Source organism: Talpa occidentalis, unplaced genomic scaffold (assembly GCF_014898055.3).
Source record: "Talpa occidentalis isolate TD23 unplaced genomic scaffold, MPIMG_talOcc4v2.1 talOcc4.9, whole genome shotgun sequence".
Classification (NCBI taxonomy): Eukaryota; Metazoa; Chordata; class Mammalia; order Eulipotyphla; family Talpidae; genus Talpa; species Talpa occidentalis.
The window spans coordinates 19,658,582-19,675,733 of NW_023605305.1; the positions used below are offsets into that span (position 1 = coordinate 19,658,582).

The window sequence follows — 17,152 nt, forward strand, 5'->3', positions numbered from 1 at the left end:
CTGTATGGTGTTTATCAAGACCGTAAGTCACGTCATAAGGTCCATCTGTCTCTTCTTCATCTCCACAGATGCCCCAGCCCAGCCACATGGGGTGCTGGGCAGTGTTTGTGAGCTACAGGTAAGCCTGCTCTTTGACATCAGCCCCAAGGGCTGGTGGAAGGCCTTTGCAGGCCCAAAGGTTGCTCTGGGCTGCAGGGTTCTAAGAGCAGAGTGCTTCCTTTCCCAGCTTCCAAGTCTTGACCCTCCCAGTGCTGTCCCGAGGGAGGCGTCCTGGTCCTGTGAGGCTGACAGTGACAGGAAGTGACAGGAGACAGCAAGGTCCAATCTTGGCTAACCTCATTACCTGGTAGCCCTGGGAATTGTTCTGAATCCCAAACTGCGGCATGCCGGGGTCAGCACACGTGGTCAGCGTTGGGTCTGGATTGCAAAACAAAGAAACAGACCACATGGTTTCAGAAGCTTTTGTTGCTGCTCCCCTGGGGAAGTAGATGGAGGAAAATGGAGCCCCACCTTTTAAAGACTCCACCCAAGTCCTAGCCCTAGCTGACTCTAAGACTCCTGGTGGCTGATTACCTCTGGCTATTTCACATCCTGCTCTCTGAAGGTTCGAGAAAAACTTGTTCCCTTTTACAGATGAGACCATGGACGACAGGGGAGGAAAGTCATCGTCTCAGGCCCCAGGAAGGATGCCCACAGCAGGGTCCTGCCCCGGACCCCTCTCACCTATGCAGCTGGGCTGGGTGCCACTCCATGTCCCATCTGACTGGCAAAACCTCCGTGGAGAGCCCACCAGCACCAGAGGGGGCTGGCAGGAGAAGGACACAGATGACCGGTAGGAGAAGCCTCGGTCCTCTCTCCTCCCACGGGGTGGGACACCAGGATCTCCGCAGAACACAGCTGGGAAGAGGAACAAGAAAGGCAGGTCCAAGTTGCTTTCTAGCACCAGCCTTGTTTTTTGTATTGTCTCCCTCCTGATTGCACTTGAACTCTGGACATGGTAAATGTTCACGCCTCCCCAGGGCGGCAGCTGCTGTACGGGTCCTCTCCTTCCCATATTCAAAATGCTCATTCACAGTCATTCAAGTATTAGCAACATGGGAGTTTAGAACATCGAGAAAAAATAAATTATAATTCTGCCACCACAATTATTTTTTTTTTCATTTTTATGCTCACTCCCTCTTGAGTTGTCTATAAACATGTGCCTAACTGTTGTTATCCTATTTTGTTCATGTAGGATCCTATAAACAGTTTTTTGTGACATAATTATTGGCTGCATAATTTTGCAATGAGAGCTTATGCCAAAATTGTGTAATAATAATATCTAAACAGTAGGGTTATAGTTTATTATAACCTTATTAAGGCATTTCCTATCATGATAAACCTATAAATGACTATTCCTAAATTGTACTGTTTTCTTAGGGAATTCTCTAGGAGTGAGCTTAGTGTCTTAAAAGGTTTGGGTGTATATGAAGCTCTTGATGTGTACTGACAACTGTCTTCCCGAAGGGTGGCCCTTGACACTGTATTAGGTAGCATGTGAATGAGTCCGTTCCATTCAGATCACCAGAGTGTTATTAAAAATTGACTACAGAATTCAAATCACATGACAGCAAGCAGAATAAATGCAGAATGAATAAATAAATAAATCTCTCTGTTCTGCTCGGTCTTTAAGTGTTTGCCTGCCAGGTGCACTAAATTTGCTTATCTCCATTGCACACTGCAGATATGGGCCTCTTTTTACTTAATGGGTTGAGTTGCAATTGTGATTTTGATGCCTTTCACACTAGCAGAAAGGGATCCTACCTGTATTTTTTATTCTTAGAGCCAGTACACTGAACAGATGTCAAGGCCCAAGGGGACACGTCAAAAAACGCTGGAGGTGTGTGGTGTGAGGGGCCGGTGGGGCTGCCGCAGGTGTGGTGTTTTGGTCAGAACCTCAACACTCAGTTTGCACCCATGTCCCCTGAACACTGGCTATGGCAGTCTTACCCACGCCCACATGCAACAGAGACCAGCGGTTACAGGTGGCACCACCCCACATGCCTCTCACACATGCAGCAGATGTGGCTGCTCATAGAGTGACCCTCGTGAGGTCCACATGCCACTCTGGAGCTCCATTTCTTGCAGCACTTGAAAATGAAAAGTTAGTTATGTCTATTCTTTTTCCTTATTTTTAAAGTCCTGGTGGTAATAACATGAGCTATCAATTTGGGTCAGAATTTTAGAGATTTTTGGGAGAAATGACTGTTTCCACACTCTGCTTTGCCACTAACTCACTGTCAGGTCCTTTTTCTCTGAGCCTCCTTTTCTCCATTACCGAGAGAGAATGAACCTCTCCTGCCACCTCCCAGGACTTCTAGAGAGAATCCGATTGATCGTGTGTGTAAACATCCTTGTGAGGGAGTCCGAGGAACCGAGAAATTGTCACCCATGATCCGTCTGAGCACGCTGGGATGAAGGAACTGGATGCCTTGATCGACTAGTGAGTGAGTCCACAGGGAGCAAACCAGAGCCAAAGTATAGAGCCTGTGTGGATACTCTTCCTCACCCGTTTTGCTTTAAATTCACTTCCTCTTCCATTAACTTTCAAGCAGGATTTATAAAACATCTTTCTGCTCCTGATTTTCTGCTGTTTCTGGCACCAAATAAATCAATAGAGATGAGCCCTGCCCTTGAGATCTTAGACTCCAGGTCAGATAACAGGTAGGCAGAAAAGACAGAAGACCCAGATAAATAACACGGTTTAAACATCAGTAAAATTCACTGGAAGTACACTTCTTTCCCATAAAGAGCTTGTGGGGACTCATCAGGTGCATCAGGTATTCAGGAGAAGAAGTGGAAGTTGCACACTTGGCAGCGGTGGGGTTGGGGAGAGGTTAGTATCAGAAATGACTTTAGCAAAGACAGGGAAGTTACCCAGCCAGCTGGGAAGTGCTGAGAGTGGGCCTGGGGAAGACTGTAGAAAAGTGAGTGAAGCTGCCACTGAAAATGAGCTTGATCCTGATCTGCTATAATATGGGACAAAATCCCTGGCTGCACTGTTGAGGGAGTTCCGTGCAGAGGATGCACTGCTATGTGGCTCTGTTTGCAGTAATCCTGCAAGAAAGTGACTAGGTCTGCAAGGATTGACAGAGGAAGAGATCTAATCTGGAGGGAGGAAGCAGAGAGGACACAAGCTGCTGAAGGGCCAGATGTAAAGAGTGATAAGTGGAAACAGTGATGAGAATTCCACTGAGGGTAACTGCTCCGAGCAGTTCTCAGTGGTCAGCAATTTGGCCATATTTGGAGCAAAACATAATATTTGATTTCTTTACAGTACAGACTTCTTTACAGTGTAGGCCAAGTTCCCCAGAACATCACTTCAACTATGAAGAACATTTTTTCGTTCTGATGGGTGGATGTAGACTTGCACAGAATTGTGAGGCTCACCATCACATGCACAATAAAATGGAAGCCGGGTCTGTGGCCCATGCCTGGAAGCTGGGGAGACTATGCCTACCCATCAGAAATCAGCTAAAGGCCAAGTTGATCAGCAGTCACTACACCCACCAAGAGGCAACTTAAAGAACAAGAAATGTAAATAGATGACAAAGAGCAGTCTTTGTCAGTCTTGCTATTAAGCAATGTGATGCCAATTAAAATAATGATATTTAAAAAAAATTCTTAGGCTGGTAAATCTTGAAAGACACTGGCAAATCCATTGTTAATGAGGGCATGAGTCAAGAAATACTCTCATAAACTGCCGGCGGGGGTGTAAAGTGGGCCTTTTTCTAGAAGACAGCTTGGCAACACGTGTGGAGAAGCTCAGAGTGTGTGCCCAGGGACCCTGCATCTCACTCCTCAGACTTTATCACCAGATAAACAAATGCTAATTTCAGGGATTTTTATCGCAGAACTGCCTCTAAGGTGATTAAGCCGGAGAAACCTAAATACATCATTGGCAGGAGAGTAAACAAGTCGTGGCATCTACAAGGGAATTCTTGAAAGTTATTAAAAATGAAGATGTGAAGATCAGTGCATATTGCCAGTGAGTGGTAATGATGGTGTATCCACGAGCACAAGTTGTGGACTCAACTTGCATGGACCTCGAGTTCCAATCAGATATCGAATACATGTCACTATATAGGCAAGATTGCAGAGTGATAGGTGTGGAAGCCCCCTCAAGAGCTTGGCCATGGTTATCTTTGGGAAGTGAGAGTTCAGATAATTGTTATGTTCTTTGTATTTCCAGACATGGCACAATTTTTATTTTTAAAATGATAACCACAGTTCATTGTTAAAAAGCAACTCCAATATTTCTCAAGAAGAAAAACAAGGTTTCTGAATCCAGACCCAACCCTGAGTCTGGCTCCTGAAGTTTCCCTGGAAAGGATCTGAAGATCTGAAGGATTCACTGCACACCAAATGCTGCCTTTCCTGCATCCGCTTTGGAGCTGCTGGTCCTTGTCTCTTGAAATTTCTCAAATTGTAGCAAACTTTCAGAGGTAGCCAATTAGTGTCATGAGTTATATTGATAGTTTTCTGCAGAACTAGATAATTTCTAAGTGAAAATAAAATAATAAATCTTCCTGTTTGTCTAAAGCAAATCTTCCAGGGCCCAATTATAGGGCATAGCAAGAATAAGACAACTGGAACCTGCTTTTCTAGGGATCTGGGTAAGAAATGAGCCTGGGGGTGGAGATGGGGCTCTCTAGGACATACCTGGGCCTGGCAGATAAGAACTGGACCCTCTGGCCAGAAAATTACAAGTGTCTGGGCATCTATACTGTGCAGGGTATTTTCCATAAAGACAGACAAATTTCCAGTCTCTCCCCAAGATTTCTGGGCACTATCCCTTTCAGTTAAGAATCTTGCAGGTTAAAATACCTCCCTTATCTGACTTAGTTTCTTTCTGCTGTGACTCCACACAGTGCTGGCGGCCAGGGCTTAGTTAAATTATCCTCATTTTCTTCCTTTAAACTTCCTTCCTTTTTAAAATAGTGTCTTTGACAAAGGGCCTCCCTCATTTGGGGGAGGGGATTCTCCACTCCAGACCCGCTAGCTGCAGAGTTCTGAGGAGAGTTCTGAGGAGGGAAGGAGCCAGCAGAGAGCAAGCACCCAAGACCCTCACGAGCCACTTACGAAAACACTGAGGCAGCTCTCCGGTCCAGGAGCCGTTTCCTTCACAGGTGAGCACCGCAGGCAGGGAAAGCTGGTAGCCCTCCAGGCAGGCATACGTCACGCTGGAGCCCCACATGAAGTCAGACCCCACCACTTTCCCGTTGGGGATGAGCTGGGGTGGCTTGCACATGATCGCTGGGGGGAGAGAAAGCAGACTGAGTTCTGGGGGTTCTGGCGTGTCCTGGGAAACCAGGTCCGGTAGCCAGACACCACTGGCAGTCATGTGCTCTGGAAGCCTGGGCCAAGCAGGAAGGACCAGGAGTAAGCCCTCTCACTTTGAGAACTCAGATCTTTTTGGCCCTTATAACACCCTCTTTCAAGTGTGACAAACCAGTCCTGTCTTTGGAGGACCCTCCCCTCAATGTCTGAGGCCCAGGCCTTGTCGTGATACCTGCCGACACCCTCCTGGCCAATGCCCAGGGGCTGGTTTTCCTCTCACCCACCCCCTGATAAGATGCTAGGGCTGCCTCACCACTCCTCCCTCCAGGGGTCCAAGGCCTCCACTCACTTCTACCTTCTCAGCCCCACCCACATCTGCGGCCCCACACGCACCCTTGCAGACTGGCTTGGTACCGTTCCATGTCCGGTCCTTGGTGCAGCTCAGCACAGACACCCGATGTGACTCCATCATGTAGCCGGGGACACACTGGTACGTCACTGTCTTGTTGTACCTGAAGTCATTACCCAGCCGGAGGCCATTGGCTGGGATCCCGGGGTCACCACAGTTTATGACTAGGATAAAGGGTACAGGGCACTGTTCACTTCTGGTCCAGGTCACCTTGTCCCCAGCATTCCAGCACCGTTCCTGCCCTCTCTGCACACGCCCAGGAAGAACTGTCAGATCTGGGAAGCTCTCTCTCCTCAGAGGCTCCCAGTTAGCACTGCCCATTCCAAAGTCTGTTCAGCCAGATCTCCCTGCAAGGCTCTTCCTGCACCCCACCATCCCTGCCCACACATTCCTTCATGTCCCTGTGTGGGTTATGAAAGCCATCTTTCTTATTTAAAACCCACCCCTCAAAGAGGAAGTACCCAAGGGCTGAGTTCCTAAAGAGGCTGGTCCAAGGAGAGGAAGGCTGCCAGGCTGAGAGCCGAAGATGTGTTCATGGCCGACCTGAGACAGTTGTCACCTAAAGAGCATGCCTTACTGCCTGCTCTTCTGCCTGGTGGCCTAGAAGCAGGGCCCGATGACCAATGCAACGGCCATGCCTGTGTTAAGGTATCAAATGAGGGTGGAGTTTGGTGCTCTCTGGCAACAGACTAAAAGGGAACTTGCTGAGGGACTTCAGAGGGAGCCTGAAATCACAGGAAGGACTTGGAAAGGGAGAATGTTGTCATATTTCCCTATCTGGGCCCCGCAGTGACTCACTTTCCAAGGAACAGGATGTGGGGCTGTACCACAAGGAGCCAGGCTGGGTGGGGGTGGGCCCAGGGGAGAGATGGCACTAACCTAGAAGTCAAGGAGGCAACTTTAAAGGGGAAAGAAAATCAGACTGATTCTCACTGTGGGGTTTGACCTGTAGGAGAAAAAGAAAGCCCAAGGGATTGGCTAGAGCCTGAGAAGTAGCAACTACAGATTCTCAGCTATGAGCCTCAGTCATGTTATGTGTAAAGTGGGGCTAATCATACTTCATGGGGTTGAGATGAGAGTCAGACGGATGATGCTTGGACAGGAAAGCACTTAGCCCTACAGTACATGTCTTGTGTGTGGAGGTCACCTGTATGCCTCTCGCCCAAGGTCGAGTCCCCCCACTGCAGCCAGTCTGCCCAGTCTCCCATGGACGTCGTCTTCTTTGGCATGGAGGAATGCAATTGCCTTGGCCACCATCTGCCTTGATCCCATGGCCCTGGGTTCTCACCTGTGCACTCTGGGTCACTGCCTGTCCAGGTGCCATTGACCGAACAGTGTCGGCTGAGCAGGCCTGTGGCATAGTAGCCGTCCCGACACTCATAGACGATGGAGCTGGAGAAAACCAGGCCGTCACTGAACAGGACTCGGGCATTGCTTGGAGTCCCCGGGTTCCCACAAGAGATCACTAGGAAGCCAAAAGAGCGCATTATTCACCAGACAAGGGCAGTATCACCCAGGGGGCTGAGCGCTGCCCAGGCTGCCAGCCGTGCCTGCTCTGTGGATAAAAATGCCACCCAGCTGACTTGCATGTCTGATCCGCTCCCACTCAAAAGGGAAGGAAAGACTTATATGAACTTTTCCTTCTTTCCACAAAGTGAAGACTGTATCTATTTTATTACAACACCTAAAATTTCAAAAATTCATTAACACTGTATCCAGGTTTCCTCAATTGTCTTATTTTTTTCACAGTGCATTTATGTAAGTCAGGCTCCGTTAAGGTCCAGACATGACATCTGGCTGGCATGTCTCTATGACTCTTTGAATCCAGAGATTTGAATCTGGATACAAAGAGTCCCCTCTCCTAAAATTGGTTTGTTACAGGAAAGCAGGGCATTTTCCTGGCAGAATCTCCCACCTTCTGGATTTTGCTAGTTGTTCCTCCATTCCCTGTAGGTCTGTCACCAAGTTCTACTCTGCAAGGGTACGTCATAGGTGGTTTATGTCTTTCCTATTGTACCACATCAGGAGGCACAGAGGTCTGGTTGATTGCTTCCTTGTTTATGATGAGGCTGATATGTGGGTTTCATGACTAATCTGGCTTTACGAAGTTCCTCTTCACTTTTTACATAATGATTTTAGCAGCAATTGCTAAGTGTTGACTACATTTGTTATTTTATTAGGGACTAGAAAAATGGTGATATTCTAATTCCATAATTCTTTCTGCCTTGTATATGCCCTCATTTCTCTTGCTACTCTCTGCCCAGTCCGAGCAAACCCCAACCTTACACCTAATACTTTACCTACCCTGTGCCTGCACCATTGGAGCAGATGGCACTGAACAAAGAAAACAGACCAGTGCTGATTACTCACTTTGAATCAATGGGCTCTTACTTCACCTGAGCCCTTGATGCTGCCTGGAAATCAAAGATTTCCCTACTCCTTGCTCACTTTTCCTTTGCTAGGTGATTATTTTACATGATTTCCTTCCTCTTCTAACACCTTCTCACTTAAGCCTTATTCAGCTGTTAGACTTGCTTCCTAACTAGGAGAGTGCTATGCAGGCTGTATGAGAGGGAGGGAGAGAGAGAGATTGATTTGGGAAGCCACTACAAAACACTGGATCTGGGAAGAGAGACTTGCAAAAAGAATTTTTTCAGAAATTTGTAAGTACGTGGAGAAATATAAGCCCCTCCTGGCCCTCAACTGAAGCTACCTCAGAAAACCTTACCCAGGGCTTATATTACTTTTAAAGAGGTCAACAAATTGCATTTGTGTTTTTCTTGGCACTTTGGATGCATGGTTGGCACAGTCTCTTCCTGCAACCATGAGCTCAGCAGGGCAAGGTTCTATGTCCCCACTGTGTACTACAGTATTTGGCACATAGTTGTTAAATAAAACTATATGGAAATAGATGATAAATAAACTAAACTTCATCTTTTGTGGTTTCTTCTCTTTTTAGGTGAGGATGGGGGATGTGTCTGTCTTTGAAATACTGAGTGTGAACATAAACTACCTATTGATGTCCAGTCCCCACTTGGCCAAGGTTTCAAATGGGGCTGAGTGTGAGGGCAGGTGCTTGGGAACAGGAAAAAGGAAGAAGAGCAGCTGGGGGCAGACAAAGGGGTAAAGCAGAATGTCACATTACCTCCACACTCAGGCTGCGTGCCGCTCCACGAGCCATTGGCTTGACAGATACGTTCTGATGACCCCCGGAGCGCGTGGCCAGCTTCACAGCTGAAGCGCATCAGACTGCCTGTAGCAAAGCTGTCCCCCAAACGGATGCCATGGGCTGGGATCCCAGGGTCTCCACACATTCCCATGCTGGTTCCTACAGACCCAAACCAAACAAACGTCATTGCTTTGAGCATGAAAGAAAATGGAGCAGAGGACTGGGAGAGAAAAACATATTGGCCATTGCTAAGGGGAGTCAGCGGGACCCACAAAGAATAAGGGAGAAGACTGACTGTGTGTCTAGCTGGAGTTACCAGGATAGGCTCCTGCCTTGCTACTCCATGGTTAAAGAATACAAAGGCCTGAGATCATGGGTAAGTGCCTGGGAAGGGACTCTAGTAGAAGTCACACAGCAAGGGATAGTTCTCTAGTGGAAATCATGCCTTCATTCTGTGGCCTGTGTCAGTGTGGAATTTTAGTGGTCTGAGCTGGCCACATCTCCTCCTCCCTTTTACTTCTCTCTTACCAGTACCTTATTCTGTACTCCCTCCATTCCCAACTCCACTGTCTTAGCTTAGACACACAACATTCTCTTGCCTGGACCATTGCAAGACCCTCCAAAGAACATCCCTTCCTTTTAAAGTCTCTCTCTGGGGGCCTCCCTGGTAGCGCAAGGGGTTAAGCACTGCACTATGAAGCAACCCGCAGCCTCTGCAGCATGAGTGCGATCCCTGGCCAGCTAGGGAGAAACCCACATGGCACAGCAGACCTCTCCTGACTTACCCGCTGCTCCCCTCAGCTGTGTACTTCAGTCAATCTGCTGTTCTGTTCCCCACTCTGTCTCTGGTGAATCCTCTTACCCCCCACATCTCTAGCCTGTATCCCAGATCTTGTATGCATAAATAAATTAATCTTAAAAAAATATTAAAAAAAAAGTCTCCCTCTGGTCAACCTCCCATCTTATCCTCAAATCTTAACAATGATCAACCACCAACCATCTCTAGACTTGGAGGCTTATCTGACAGAATGGCTTCCATTGCAGTATCCAAGACTTCAGTTTTAATGACAAAGGGAGTTTGGTACAGAATAGTGTCTCATAGGGCAGATGGCAACTGCTGACTCTTTACTGAAGAGGGGTAGCTGCATGATGACCACGCTGCAGAGGTGGGCAGTGAACTTGCCCAAGTATATCTCAAATGGCAGCCATCTCTGCATGTCCTTGATGGCCCCAAGACTTAGGACTCAAGGACTCAGAGACTTTTGTTATGCATCAGGTGAACTGACTATACAGAATGAGGTTCAAAAAACTGATTCTAGAACTCTAGAATATCTATTCTTGCACTGGCAGGAGATGTTATTGCAAAAGAAGATATCTGAAAGTTTCAGGAAGAGGATTAATATTCTTACTAGTGTGCACTTAGCTGTGCTTCCTCATCTCCTATTCTTCTTGCCTCCCATTTCCTTATCTAAGGCATTTAAGATTCATTCATTCTCAGCCTTAGTATTTATAGATCTTCTAAGCCTGTCCTCAGAGGTCTCCAGAAAGTCACTGCCATGGGTCTCATCTTCTAAATGTCTGTCATTGTTGATGGAGACGTGGGGTGAATGAACTTAACTATTCTTCAGAATTTTCATGATCATGGATAAACTATCAATAGCTGAATACAACACGCCACCTAATGAATGGGCTTGTGTTCCTGAAGGGTTCTTTCTTGCTTCTTACTTTTTCATGTTCCCAAGGTATCAACTTGTTTCTAGTCTCCCCTGCATCTTTGATGTGACCAAGGAATTGTCCTTTCTTTATGGAGGGCTAGTGCCTAGGAAATCACAAAATTATGAAATCTCACAGTTGGAAGGATTTTGGAGGTTTTTCTAGCCTAGTTCTCTGTCCTACACAAGATTTTGTTCTGTAATATTTCCAGGTCATTTCCTGTCTTCACTAATATAATTCCAGAGAAAGGAAGTTACAGTTTTGCAGAAAACATTTTGGATTCTGGTCTTTGGCTCAAGTGAATGACAATGTAGTTGGGTGGGAGGTGCTCAAGACTTTCAGGTTTTTTTCTCCTCTATCCTGAATTTCCCTTTCTTGTGGAGAATTAGGTCATCAAAATAGATCAAATAGATGTTAAGAACACCATCAGCTCACTATCCTAGAGAGACATCTACAGAAGAACTTTATGTAATGGGATTATTCATGGAAGAAACTGGGGTGAATGCATGCTAGAATGGGCATTAGGCTGGGAAATGCATGCCTTTCTTCTGGAATGCCTCTTCCTGTGGGAACTTGCACTGTGGGTAAACTCAGGAGGTCTTGATATACATGACTTTTGTCCTCCATGTCATCCTCCCCAAGTCACTTTTACTAAGTTAGAGGCTGTTAACAGACCTTCCTCCAGTTGGGGCTAAAGAAGTCCCCGTGGTTCATACATAGTCCTGCCCAGTTCACAAACTGGGTGATTAATGAGATTAATAGGGGTGAGGAGTCACAGACTTGGTGGAAATATAGAGCAATGTATCTGGAGTTGTCCTGGGCAGCCAATGGTCCTTTTAAACAGCAGTCAGTACTTTGGGAATTTCTCCTTTCTGGGGAGACCTAACTAATATCTTGTTCAATATTCTGGCAGTGTCCTAAATTATGGGAGGCAGGTTCATCTGGGCATCTCAAATCAAGAACAGCTGCATGTCTTGTGGGTGAGGTCCCACATCAAGAAGAAGAAGGCTTCTAGATTAGGAGGAGATCAAGATCCTGAGATCTGGTATGGGAAGGGATGGAGGTTAATTTCAATGCCAAGGTGAGTTCTTTAAGGATTGTCAAGCTATGTGAGCAGCTGCCCTCTTGGGTCTGACATACCATATAGGATCCCTTCTGGAGCCAGGCAGGTTCACCTCAAAGAAGGCAAAGCTGTGTGGGGTGCTATTATTTTTGCTTGGTGGTTTTAGCATTGACATTGGTGGGATAACTCCATTTCAAATATTTTGTTCTGTTATGACATTCCAGGTGGATTTATGGTTTGGACATAATGGACATATTGTTCCCCACATTTGCTATTTTTATAACATTTGTCAGTGTCCTCATAGAGATTAACAGTAAAAAAATTTATTAATAGAAAAGTCTAGGGACCAGTATGTCTCTGGTTTACATACTACGGGCGGGGGTGGGGGTAGGAGGGATTACGGTCAAAATAAGGGGGGCGGGAATTGTATGGGGACTATAACCAAGATGAAAATGCATACACAGGCAAAAATGAAAAATGATGTAAAAATATATAGAATAATATAAAAATTAAAAAAAAAGAAAAATCTAGGGACTAGTGTATCAGGGCAGTTGAGGAGAACTACATTCCACAGGGAGCCAGGACACAAGACAAAGAGAGGAGGCAGTGATAGGCAGGAAAGGGAAGCAGGCTGGGACCTCAGAGCCCCCAGCAGGGAAAGAAAGAACAAAGGAGCAGGCTTGGGTCGTCCTAGGAACTCAACGAAACAAGTATGTGCCTAGGACTCCGGCCACAGGGTGACCTCATAAAATTGTTTCCTCCCTAGTTTTGCAGTCTCTTGGCTGAGTTGACTAAGAGGATGAAGTTGGGTGCAGATGACCAAGGGCTAATGCCTGGGAGCAGGGAGGACCTCTGATAGCTGTGCTCTCTACCTTTGAGGATGGGATGAGGTTCCAAAGGTCTGCCTCCCACCCCATGGCATCAGCCAGTGGGAGCTCAGACAAGTGTCCAACCGAAGCCCTCTCCCAGACACCAGCCCCGTACCTGAGCAGTGGGGGAGGGAGCCGGTCCAGTGTCCATCCAGCCCACACATGCGGGTGGCGTTTCCCACCAGAGTCCGCTTGCCAGTACAACTGTAACGCACGACTGCCCCCATGGTGTAGCTGTCCCCGGACATCTGGGAATAGGGTGGAGAGCCCGGATGGCCGCAGGACACCACTGCAGGGAAGAGCAAACATTTCAGCGGCTTTGCACAGGGATGGAGCATCATCACAGGACACATGCTAGGTTTTTTTGTAACAATAGGCTGAGAAGAAGAAAACCCCCAGGTATCTGTTGAAGCAAACTTCCTGCTGGCCCATACACCTGGCAATGGATGCCGACCCACCTCACTGTCCACTTTCCTAGCTGTGAAGTGGAGAATAATACCTGTTGTCTTAGATACAAATGAGATAGTATGTGTGGAACTTCCCACCATGTAAGTACACAATAGTATTCATTTCTTTTCTTTTTTGCTTCTTGGGCTCACCTCTCCCTGCTTCCTCACTGCCAAAGCACACACCAAGATGTCCCTGGCAGAAAGGTGATGCATGCAGGGTACCTAAGACAAAATGGGGACCCGTTATCCTAGGACTTTTATCCTCATCACAGTTTCCAGAATTTGGGCCAGTATCTTTTGATTTATTAATTTTATTTATACAAGCACTGGGTACAGTCAGAAGTGCGGGAGGGTGAGAGAATTCACCAGAGCCAGAGCAGGGAGCAGAGCAGACCGACAATATACACTGCTGAGGGGAGCAGCAAGCATGGCAGAAGAGGTCTGTGCGCCATGTGGGACCCTCGCCGGTGGCCGGGGATTGAACCGGCGCTGTGGGCAGCTTCGCAGCCCAGCGCTCAACTGCTGTGCCACCAGGGGAGGCCCTGGGCCAGTATCCTGCAGAGATTCACATAGCTTATCCCCTAAATTGTCCCCCTCACTGGAAACACCAAAATGTAACTGGTTCTGTCTCTCTGCAGAACTCTGACTACTACACTTACTAAGGCCTGACCTGACCTGCAGAATTATGAGAAAATAGTTTCTTTGTTATGCCATTAAGTTTCAAGACAACTTTTTAGATAGCAAGAGATAACATAGAGTGAGTGTCAAGGATTATGCTATTTCTTCCTTAAAACAACTCCATGAGGCAGGCGCCATCTTTTGCTCCATCTACTGAGGAGGAAAATGAGGCATCGTGCGGAAAAGGAACTTCCCCGAGGTCACAGACCTTCTCATCACTAGAAAGAGTCAGTTCTCAAAACCAGGTGGGTAGAACTCCAGAGGCCATACGGACTCCCTTGTACAATGTTCTTTAAATGCTACCAACGAGTTCTCTTCTTCTGAAAGGAACGGTGTCTCCAATTATAATTTAAACGATTCTGTGATTGTTTATTAGAAATTTCTGGGCTTCTACAAGCTGTTCAATTTGAACTCTCTAGGGATTGTTCAGATAAATTAATTTGTAATGGAAATAGAACATACACATAGAAAAACACAGTAATTGTAAGTACAGTGTCATGAATTATCAGAGAGTGAATGCACGTATGCAGCCACCACCCGGGTGAGGAAACAGCATCACAAGTACCTCAGAAGTCCCCTCATACCCTCTCCTATGATGACCCTTACCCAAAGTCAAACACTGTCAACTTCATATGCCCTTAATTGGTTTGCCTGCTTTTGAATTTTATATACATGGATTTGAACAGTACATATTCATTTACATTTGGCTTCTTTTACTCAACATTATGTCTGAGATTTGCTGATACTGTGTGTGGCAGTTCATTCATTATCATTGAATACAGTAGCCCTTTGCTTTGTAAGGGGCCAGGTGGCAACATTTTAGGCTTTGAGGGTGACATACAGTCTGCTGCATATTCTTTTGTCGTTGTTTGTTTTTCTACAGTATTTTAAAAACATAAAGCGTCATTCTTAACAGACACAGCAAAAACCAACACAAATGCTTCGACTTTGTCAACCAGGTGGTGGTTACCAGTGGGAGACAAGGAAAGGGAACGGCTTGATGGGGAAAAGTGGTTGGACATTTGAGAGCAGGCATGGTATGACATTTGAGAGAGGGCATGGTATGACAACACAGATTTTGAGGTGAGAAACTGTACATTTGAAACTATACAGTGTTGTAAACTAATCTTACCCCAATAAAAAGAAAAAAAAATTCATTCCTAGTTCAAGGGTCATATAGAAATAGGCCAGAGGCTGGACTGGCCCAGGAGCCAAAGCTCATTGACCTGGCTGTACAGCACACCACTTGCATTAGTTATTTATTGCTATGTAGCTAATTGCCCCAAAGCTCAGATAATAATAAATATTTATTATTACTTAGCATTAAATGGGTCAGGAATTTAGAAATGCCTTAGTTCGGTAGTTTGGATTAATACCAACTTAATTTCAATCATATATAAATCTTTGCTCCAATAGATCTCCATTCCTCCCTCCGCCTTTTGCCATTATTGGTATTCATGGTAGACATGAATATTCAAAACATTCTAAAGATTTTTTATATTGACAAAATGGGAAATGCTACAGCAGCTATTCTTCCCTTTCTTCTCCTTCTCCTTGATTTTTATGCAAATATACACTGAATGTAAGCTGTGTCTCCACTGTTATCATATGTTCTTTATTTGTTCTTCCTTATCCACAGCAGCCAAATGGTGCTGTCATTGTTTTATCTTTTGTCACAAACATTATTATTGTTGACTTCTTCCTCTAAAAGAACAAACCACAGGAAGGAAAGAAAACATAGGATATACTCTGGTTGCTAATTTTACAGCGAGAGGGAGAGGGGATGGAGGGGGGTGGACAGAGAGACAGATATATTCAGATTACTAAAATCAGGAATGAAAGCAGGACAATACTACCAACTAACCTCAAAGGTATAAAAACTATTATAGGAAAATATAAAAACTTGTATTAGATGATCTAGAAATATACAAACTACAAAAATTGACTCAAGAAGAATTGTGGGATATACAACACCAGTAATAAACCCTCGTGTAAGTGATGGACCTCGGGTGATGATGTGTTAACATAGATTCTTTGACTGTAACAGGTGTACCATGTGGTACAGGATATTGAGAGTGGCAGAGATTGTGTGTGAGTGGGGTAGGGAGTATATAGCAGTTATCTGTACCTTCCACTCAATTTTGCCACGAACTTAAAAATACACTAAAAATAAAATATATTATTTAAAAAATGGAATATCTGAATAGAATGATAAAGAGAAAATATCAATAATCAAAAAACTTTTAGCATAAAAAAAGCCTAGGACCAAAGGACTTCATTGTTGAATTCTACCAAATGTTAAAAGAAGAAACACTTATATTACTCAAACTATTCCTAAAAATAGAAGAGGGACAATTTCTGACTCATTCTATTGATATGAGGCCATTATTATCCTGATACCAAAGCCAATGCCATTACAAGGAAGGAAAATGACAGACAAATATCCCTAATGAACATAGTTGTAAAAATCTTCAACAAGATATAAGATACAGTAAGGCTACTGGATTCGGTTTGTTTATTATTAAAAGGATTACACTGTGATGAAGCATGATTTGTTCCTGGAACACGAGTGGTTCCACATCTGAACAGTAATCATTGCAATACACCACATTAATAGAATGAAGAAAAAAGACCACATGCTCCTCTCAATAGAAACATAAAAAAGTATTTGACAAAATCCAGCATCCTTTCATGATAAAAATGTTCAACAAACTAGGAACAGAAGGGGATGTATGAAAAACCCAGCCAATGTCATACTTGTTATAATATAATTTGAAAGACTGAGTTATTCTCTGAAGACCAGGAACAAGACAAGGATGCGTGTACTTGCCACTTCTAATTGACATGTGCTAGAAGTTCTGACTGGGGCAATTAAGTAAGAAAAAGAAATAAAAGACATCTAGGTTGGAAAGGTAGAAGCAAAACTATGAGTATGAGAGATGACATGCTCTTGGATAGCATTGGATTAGGCAATTAATTTCTTAAATATTCCACCAAAAACAAAAGCAATATAAGAAAAAATAGATACATTGGATTTGATTAAAATCAAAACTTTCATGCATCAAAAGACATTATCCAGAAAGTGAAAATATAGTCCACAGAATGGGAGAAAATGTTTGCAAATCATATATCTGGTAGGGATGCAGTAGCCATAATAAATAAAGAACTGTTAAAACTCAACAATACAATCAACCCAACCTAAAAAGTTGGCAAGGAACTTGGACAAGATACCACTTCACACCCTTCAGAATGTCTATAATGAAAATAACAAGATGATAATAACTTTTGTGGAGAAATCAGAACCCTCTCAGGCTGTTGATGGGAACATAACATGGTGCAACTACCTGGACAATAGTTTGGCAGTGCCTCAAAAAGTGGAGGCTCTAACAGGTTAATGGACTTCTCTCAAACCACACAACTTTGTAGTGGCAAAGCCAGGATTCAAATCCAGGCTTGGCTGCCTTTAGAGTCTATGTCATTTCT

General features: G+C 44.9%; 1 protein-coding gene across 1 annotated transcript in view; it reads right to left on the reverse strand.

Moving 5' to 3' along the window:
* Positions 1-17,152, reverse strand: part of CSMD2 (CUB and Sushi multiple domains 2) — a 512,752-nt gene that overhangs the window by 11,712 nt on the left and 483,888 nt on the right. Inside the window, exons 56-62 of the mRNA XM_037499127.1 lie at positions 12,658-12,831; positions 8,874-9,056; positions 7,017-7,193; positions 5,713-5,892; positions 5,122-5,295; positions 724-897; positions 344-417 (exon numbers count right to left, since the gene is read on the reverse strand). Coding sequence (XP_037355024.1) covers positions 344-417; positions 724-897; positions 5,122-5,295; positions 5,713-5,892; positions 7,017-7,193; positions 8,874-9,056; positions 12,658-12,831 — 1,136 coding nt within the window. The remainder of the gene's footprint in view (positions 1-343; positions 418-723; positions 898-5,121; positions 5,296-5,712; positions 5,893-7,016; positions 7,194-8,873; positions 9,057-12,657; positions 12,832-17,152) is intronic.